Below are 8,382 nucleotides of genomic sequence, written 5' to 3'. Positions count from 1 at the left end.
GCCGCCTGGGCCCGGGGAGGGGCGGGCCGGCCACCGGCGGGGGAAGGGAGCCAGGGAGGGAGGGACAAAGGAGAGGAGGAGGGGAAGAGGAAGTGATGGAGGAGAGGAGAGGGGAGCTGGATGCAGAGGGCGGGGCGGGAGGATGCAGGCGCCCTGCGCGGAGGGGCTCCGGGCGGTGAGTGGGGGGAGGCGGAAGCAGAAGCGGGACAAGGAGAAAAGGTAAGAGGTAAGTAGAGGCCAGAGGGTAACGATTTGGGAGGCCGGAGTGAGGAGGAGCAGGGTCTCCCTGAGAGGCCCCTGTGGTTGGCCCCCCAAGAGGCCGGGGAAGGGGCCAGCCCTGGACCCCTCTGGCAGGTCACACCCTCTGGCCTCAGGTCCCTTATGTACAGAATGAGGTTGTCCTTTGACAGCGAAGGTTAAGCTCTGACGTTCCACGGCTCCCAGGGACCCAGCTGGGTCAGAAGGTCCAGCTCTGCCCCTGCATGTGCCACGGTGACAAGGTCACTCGTGAGCTGGGAGAGCAGTGGGGGCAGCATGGAGCCCAGCTTCTGTCTGCACCCTGAACTCCTGCTCTTCTGCCCCTGCCCCCCACACTCCCAGCCCAGCTCACCTGGAGACCCAGGCTGGAGCAAGGCGCTGCCCCTGCCAAGCCAGCCCACCCCCCTGGGGCTCCAGAAGCGAAGCCCACATCCCCCCAGCCACCCACCACCCGTTGTGCCCGCCTCAGCAAAGAGCTCTCCCGCCCCAGCGAGGCGCTGTCCCCTCTGGGAAACAAAGTGCCATCTGTACCAGGAGTCCCCAGGGGCACGTCCCTGCCACACAGCCCGGGCCCCAGCAGTATCCTCCTGTTCCAGGGACCTGGCCTTCTGGCCCCCAGAAGACACTGTCTCTCCGACGCACGCTACATGCTCAGAGCGCACACCAACACTTGCTCGGCCACACGGCCACCACCCTGGCTGCGCACACGGAGTCACACAAAACCCCCAGTTAAACACACCCCGTCTCTCTCTCTCACACACTTATTCTCACCCACACACCACCCGCCTTGGTGACACACTCATTCAGGCACTGACAGCCTTCCACTTGGTCCCTGGGGAGACTCTGAAATCAGAAGTCAGCCTCCAGAGAAATAACTGAATGATTTTTCCACCCTTGCTCAGCACCTGCCCACACTCCCCTACTACACCCGTGGATCTTACTCCCCTTCTGAAGGAAAATGGAAGAACCAGACAGGGTCAAGTGCAAAATAGGGGGAGGCTTAAAAAAAACAAATCTCAGGAAGAATGATTCATCGGTCTGGAAACTGACGGCCAGTCGGACAGACCCAGACAGACACGGAGGACGCCGGCCAGTGAGAAACAGGGCAGGAGGCAGGCACGGAAGAAGCGAGGGGGCAGGAGCCTATGGTTCTTCTCTTCTTCCTTTGAGCTTTATGAGTCAAGACCTTTATCTTACAACAGGAGACAGCTGGAAGCTTCACGCCCATTGCACAGAAGGAATAACTGATAATTGGGTGGGAGAGGAAGAGGCTCAGGGTCCTGGATCCCAGAGGGAACGTCTGGGTAACCCAGGAATCCCAGACCCCAGCCACATTGCAGGGAGCGCCCTCTGCTAGCCATCATGCAAGCTGTTACCAGTCAATAAGGGAGGGGCTTAGGGAGGGAAGGGGACGTGGAGACAGGGCTGGCTGTGGTGGAGGCTGGGAGTGGATGGGGACCTACTGTCTAGACAGCCTGGGCCCTCCCTGAGCTGTGTGGCTTTCTGGGTCCTCCCCTAGTTAGTCCCCTCCCAGACCTTTCATGTGGCCTGGCGCTGTGGTCCCAGGGTGGGGCGGCCTAGACCCAGATTGAGATTCCTCCTCACCTCCTTGCTCACATTCCCAGCCCCGCCTCTCACTCTGTAGGGAAGAAGGCCGCGGGAACCGGGGATGCAGGTGGGATCAGGACCTTCCCCGGCTCCCCCACTTCACGCTCCCGCTCCCGTGTCCACAGCTTTGGCAAAAGGCTGGCATCTGCAGTCTGCCCCCGTCTGCCCCTGGCCCGGGCCCGGTCCCTGCTGGAAGAGCCTGTCACGGCCATCTCTACGCATCATGACGTGTGCCTCTCCATGTTGCCTATGGCTGGGCACAGCGCCCAGAATGATGTATCTGAGTAAGGCCTGGCCCGGCCAGAACAGGCCCCTCGTTATTTGTAGGCTTGTTTTCAAAGAGGAGGGTCTCCTCTACAAGGCTGGATCGGGGGGACGGAACCGCGGACACTATCCTCTTGCACACACGCCCACAGATAGGCACGCGGCCAGTGCGTTCTCAGATACACCCAGGAGTGTGCGCGCATGAGCGCTTCGGGGCGGTCAGTCCTGAGTTCACCCCTGTCCCCCACTTGAACACTCTGATCCATAAACACAAGGAAAGACACAAACAGATACACAAGCCCAGAGTCACAAACACATCCGGAGATATATAAACACACTCCAGTCACACAGACACACAGAGATAGCACATGCACCCCCCCCAGCCACCCAGTTTCCAGGGAAACGCACTCCCAAGAATGTCCGGAGTGGGGCCAGGCAGGGCTGGGCTTGGTGCCTTGCTCCAGAGAAGAGACAAGGAAACCCTCAGCTCCGGGAACCCAGGGAGGGGGGCCCTGGGGAGGAGAACACCCGCTCCTTTGTGCCTCTGCCTCCCCCTCCCCAGGCTGCCAAGCCCCAGAGACAGGCCAGCCCGGCCAAGAAGGCTATGGGTGTGGGCGGGAGCCAGAGGGAAGGGGTTTAGGGTCAGAAGCGAGTGGGAGGCTGCATACTTGGCAGGGTGGGCTTTTGGCTGGGGAAGAGTTGGGGGTCACTGGGGCCACAGGAAATGCCTTAGAATTCCATCCTGACCCAGGCCCTCCCTCTTCTCAGGGAGCTAAGTGATGCTCTGGGAAGATGAGCAGGGGGGCCTCCAGGGCACCCGTTCCTCCGCCCTGCTCACCACCCGGGGAAGGCTTCTGTGGCCCCTTCCCGCGGACACGGGGGCTCCGGGGCCGGGCTCTCCCTAGCCGTCTTTGAACGCTGCCTCCTCCTCCTCCTTGCTGCTCTACTGTCTCACTTCCACACACCCACATCTGGGGAAGATGTTCTCTTTGAGATTCAACGGGGCGACAGGAACCAGACGGCATCATAAGAAAAGCCCCGATTTATGGGGGCCCCTCCTCTCATCTGGAGTCAGACAGCCTGAAGGCCCGGAGAAGGCGAGGGCCTGCTGCTGGGAGACCTGCGCCCCCCATCAGGTGTGCCCCTCACTCCCAAGGGCAGGAGACAGGAACAGGGCAAGCGGGGCTCCTGGGTCAGCTGTGAAGGGAGGAGCATCTAAAGGGGGTGTGAACATGGGGGGGCGATATGTGAACGTGGGGGGTGTGAACAACGGGGGGGATGTGAACAACGGGGGGGAGGGGGGAATGTGAACCCAAGGAGAGAGGGAAACAAAGCAATGAGTGGGATTTCCGCTTGGAGGGAGTTTCCAGCCAGCAAGAGGCGAGAGCCCCCCAGAAAACAATGCTAGCACCGAAGTCCTGCTCAGAGAGCGCCTTGGCCCGTGTCAGCGCCACCCCTACCCCCCACCCCAATCTGCTTTCCCCCTTCCCCTAAGTGACGATTCAGTGTATACACTGATCCCCAGGGCAAACACACCTGGTCTCTCAGAGTGCCACCTGGGCCAACCCTGGAACGGCCTGGTCACCATGGTAACTGGGAAGCCCAGTCTTCAGGGCTGCGTCACACAACAGGCTGGCCTGCTGCTTTGGGAGGCGGAGTGGTCGCCATATTCATGACCCCAAAGCTACTGTCCACAGCATTTTAACACAAGTGAGCACGGCCCCTGATTTCTGCCTTCAGAATTCACCTGTGCTCCGTCCTCATAGGGGACGGTCCTCCTCTGCCCCCTCCACCTCTGCGGAACATCTCCCTCTCGCATCCTGAAACGAAGCCCCTGTCCTGCTCACTCCTGGGCCAGCCTACTGACCTCTGTACCGGAGTCCCCCCGCCCTTCAGAGGCAGGATCAGAACCCCTCCATCCCACCCCTCCACCCCCCTGCCAGCTCCAGATGTGGAGAGCGAAGCCGGTGGAAGAGGAATCTGGATGCTCGAGGGGGTTGGGCCGTTGTTTAGGCACATCCAGAGGCACCTAAGCAAGCACCCACCCTTGTGTGGCCACTCAGGCAGTTACCATGACAACCACCAGCAGGCTCCCCGGTGGCACCTCTCACGCACCAGCTTTTAAATGGGGACCGCCTGTGGCCGGGGGCAGCCAAGCTTACCCTGAGTGAGCCTGGTGGGCTGCCGGACAGGGAGCCCGTCGATGCTGCAGGCGTTGCCACACGGGTAGAGGGTGAGGACGCCCCGCACATTCTCAATGCAGCAGTGCTCCGGAGCCACACCCGGACCCTGCAGGGAGATGTCCCTGGCCGCAGAGCCAATCATGGTCCTCCCTGAAGACAGAAGGCAAACTGAGTCAGAGGGCTTGCCCTGGTGGAGGAGACAGGGGCGGGGCAAGGAGGGTGACAAAGGAAATACAGTTCGCGGCCCACAGCTGGCGGCCCCTTTCGGCCCCTGAGCCCAGCCCGGAGGCCGCAGCCAGCACCAGGAGCTCTCTGCCAGGCAGGGGCGAGTCTGGCTCCGGGACGGGAGGGCACCGAGGACCCGGGCTCCACAGAGAAGGGGCTTCTTTTCTGCAGACGCTCCTTTAGTCCCTCAAAGCCTCCTCCCTGAGTCCTTTTCCTCCTAATCTGCCATCTCTCCTTCTCTCCCTCCATTCTGCACCTGCAACCCTTGCCCCCCCCCACTCCCCTCCCGGCTGCAGCCCGAACAGCTCCCCCAGGCAGAACCCCTGGGTCTGGTATTCGGAGAATGCGGGGAATGGAGTGTCACCCAGGCAACAAGGGCAGAGAGGCCAGTGCGGGGGCTGCGCCAGGGCCTTATCTTGGGAGGTCTGCCCCCTCTTCCATCCCTCCATTCTCCGCAGGTAGCTTCTCTCTTGCCAGGCACTGCCCAGGACCAGGGCCCCTTTCTTCTTGGCCTCACTGGTTGCTATGAGAAACCTCTCCCGTTTCAGTGCTCTCCTTATTTCTAAACCATCTTTAATCCCAGTCGTGGGCTGAGATGATCTACCACAGCAGGGAGGCGGTCCGGGTGGGGCAGGGCACCCGGCGGAGCGCCTGGAAGAGGGGCGGCGGGCGCACTGCCCTGCAGACTCACCTTCCTCCAGCGGCAGAAGGGTGATGGCTGTGCTGAGCCGCCCGCTGCCCAGGCTCACCAGGTGGGGCTTGTCCGTTTGCACTTTCAGCCCTTTGCCTGTCTCAATCAAGTCCAAGGGCCCCTTCTGCAGGTAGTAGGGGTGTGCGAGGAGCATCGTTAGAGACTCCAGGCCTCAGCACCCGAGTCCCAGTCACACTGACACTCTCTCCAGAACCGGCCCTCTCCAAAGGGCTCTGGGGGTGTCGAAAGGCTCAGCACGAGATCTTGCACGGAGCATTATTACACTAAATCGCAATTAGATCTGAATCTAGGCCACGTACTCGTCCCACTGGATTTATCTCAAATCTTGGCTTAACTGCCCCCTTTGTCCATCAAGACAGAAACAAGGAGAAAGGAAGGAGAGCGGGCAGGCTCCGGGTGGGGGGCTGCTGCAGAGGAGGGCTGATGAACACTGGTCCCTGTACACGCGTCTGTGGTGAGCCACTGGGCCAGTGCTTGCCTTCTGGAACTGAATCACCATAGAGGGGCGTGGATCGGGGGACAAGGCCCAGGGCCCATCTGTAAAACGCTTCCTGACTTCCAAAGGGTACTTTCTGGGTGAACCAATTAACCTGATCCAGATAAAGACTTAGCTGTTAATAGGCTTGGGACCTGGGGAAGAGCAGAGAGGGGCTGCTGCCCGGGGGTGTGGGGGAGCAGCCGAACCCAGCCCTCCAACAGCCCTCTTGGCCCTGACCTCACTCACCTTGACCATTGCTTGGGTCTTGCATCCAGGGCCCACCTGGTTCCTATTAAGAGCGTCCATGGTCCTGGGGCTCCAGAGCTCCTGGGGACACAGCAGAGCCCAGGTGTGGGTGGGGAGGCCAGGGCAGGAGACGGAAAGGAGCAGGCTCTGTGGCCAGGTTCTGAGGTGGGCAGGGCAGCACCTGCTCTCACCACTCAGTGACAAGTTCAGGTTCGTGCAGAAGTGGCGGCAGCGCAGGAGCTTCCTGAGGGAAGGCAGTGCCACATCTTTAGGCGCCCACGGACGCGACACCACAGCTCACCAATCCTGACCCTTGGACCGTGAGCACAAAGAGCCCTGGGGCCCAGCCTGTATTTCTATGCTTTCTAGCCTCTGACACCCAGGAGCCAGGCTTTGTCAGCAGAGGACCCTCAGACACTGGGGGGGAGGGGAGCTGGGTCCCAGGAACTCACTCCCCCCAGGGACGCTGGTAGCCAGAGGACCCCAGGTGGGTGGCAGGGCTGAGTAGGAACTCCACTCCCCACCTTCCCCCACCAGAGTCCCAGTAGGGTATTTTCTTTCTTTCATTCTTTTTTCTTTTTAATGTTTATTTATTTTTGAGGGGTGGGGAGGGGCAGAGAGAGACAGAGGATCAGAAACAGGCTCCGCTGCGCTGAGAGCAGAGAGCCAGATGGGGGCTCGACCTCACAAACCAGAACTAAGAGTCCAAAGCTTAGCCAGCTGAGTCACCCAGGCGCCCTCAGCAGGGCGTTTTGTTAAAGGAAACATAACAGGAGAAGCCCAAGCATTCCTGCCACCTAGGTATCTCAACCCCAGACATCCAGAAACAAACAAAAACCCTCAGCCGTGACTAATAGGCAAGACCGTTTCCTAAGGTTCTTAGCTTGATCTGGTGCTGTAGGAGGCTCAGATCCGTAGAGCCAAGAGTAAAGTAGATTCCAGAGCCAGAATGTGAACTCTTCGCTCCACCCCTTTCTCCCGGGCTCACATTTTTGGTCCTTTGGGTTCTAACGTGAGCCTACACGCCCCTCCCCCAATCATCTGGCTGAGGTGTGAGAAACTTCCCATTTGCCCCTGAAATGTTACTGGGGAAGCGAGGGAGCCGGGCTGAAGGCAGGAGGGAGGCCCAGGAAGGCAGGGTTTGCCTCCACTTTCTCTTCCAGCCCTCGACCAGGACCAGGTGCCCCAGAGAGGAAGTGGGGGCAGAAGCCCAGCATTCCAAGGAGAGTCCGACCCTGGCAGGGGGAACCCAGGACCTCGGCCATAGCGTTACTAATTTTACCCTCTCAGCTCCACCCTTCCGGACCTGGACGGCATCGTGTCCGTCGCCGTTTCCACCCAAGCTGGCGGAAGAGAGACCGGAATAGCCTGGGGCCCACCCCAACTCTGCCTGGGAAGAGAGAGGCGAAGGCCATTAACCGACACCAAGCCCCAAGCTGGCCTGGCATCTCCCCAGGCGATCTGACCACGGGCAAGGACTTCCAGGGCCAGACACTGCTGCACTGTTTCCTTCCACTCCGGGAAATCCCTCCGCGGTCTCTGGGAAAGAGGTGAGCGAGTGGGGTGGGAATGGAGAGTTTACATAAAAGACGGGGGAGGGGTGTAAGAAAAATAAAACATAAATAATGGTGAAGGAGAGGCATCATCCTTTAGTGGAAAGAGGTTCAGACTGGGATGCTAGAGCCTTAAATTCCAAACCTGACTTTATTAGTTATCAACTGTGAGATCTTGGGCAAATTATTTAAATTCCCTGAATGTCAAGTCATTCTCTATAAAAAGTAGAATACTGATTTTTAAAAAAATGTCTGGATTGGTGCTTGCCCCTGGCTAAGGGTAGAATGGGGAGTGCCTATAAATGGGCACAAGATTCCTTTTGGGGGTGATGGAACTGTTCTTAAACTCAACTGTGACGACGGCTGCCCAGCTCTGTAAAGGTCCTCTAAAAGTCATCGGAAGGTACACTTACATGAAATATACATTACACCTCAATACAACTGCCTCCGTTTTTTCATCTGTCAAATTCACCACTACCGCCCAGTTAGGCTGCTGGGGATGTTTATCTATTTACACCAAAGAGTTTCAAGTAGAGATAAAGATTGTAAAAGAATGATGTTAATGGCGAACAAGAGTGATTAGAGGAGAGAGGGGAATAATAAAGCGAAAGGAGAGGGAGAGATAAGAAGAGAGCTGTAGGGAGGGGCCGAGAAGACCAGACAAGACGCAGAGATCGGCAGGTTCGAGGCTGTGGCCCCAGCTCGGAAACCGAATCCGGGTGAAGCGGATACACACGCCAGACCCGCGCGTCCCGGCGGCTCCCAGGCGGCGCTCCCACCGAGGGGCTGCGCCGCGGGCAGCCGCCGCCCGGGGCGCCCTCTCCTCGGACCCCACCCGGGCCGGGAACGCCCCTT

At 59.4% G+C, this 8,382-nt stretch overlaps 1 protein-coding gene across 1 annotated transcript in view; it reads right to left on the bottom strand.

Moving 5' to 3' along the window:
- Positions 1 to 8,382, bottom strand: part of PHLDB1 (pleckstrin homology like domain family B member 1) — a 36,038-nt gene that overhangs the window by 27,338 nt on the left and 318 nt on the right. The window contains exons 2-4 of the mRNA XM_029915707.1: positions 5,975 to 6,218; positions 5,230 to 5,353; positions 4,293 to 4,463 (exon numbers count right to left, since the gene is read on the bottom strand). Coding sequence (XP_029771567.1) covers positions 4,293 to 4,463; positions 5,230 to 5,353; positions 5,975 to 6,034 — 355 coding nt within the window. The 5' untranslated portion in view covers positions 6,035 to 6,218. The remainder of the gene's footprint in view (positions 1 to 4,292; positions 4,464 to 5,229; positions 5,354 to 5,974; positions 6,219 to 8,382) is intronic.

This window comes from Suricata suricatta, chromosome 11 (genome assembly GCF_006229205.1).
Source record: "Suricata suricatta isolate VVHF042 chromosome 11, meerkat_22Aug2017_6uvM2_HiC, whole genome shotgun sequence".
Lineage (NCBI taxonomy): Eukaryota > Metazoa > Chordata > Mammalia > Carnivora > Herpestidae > Suricata > Suricata suricatta.
The sequence above is the reverse complement of the archived record's forward strand: the minus strand, read 5'-3'. Positions and strand labels throughout refer to the sequence as shown.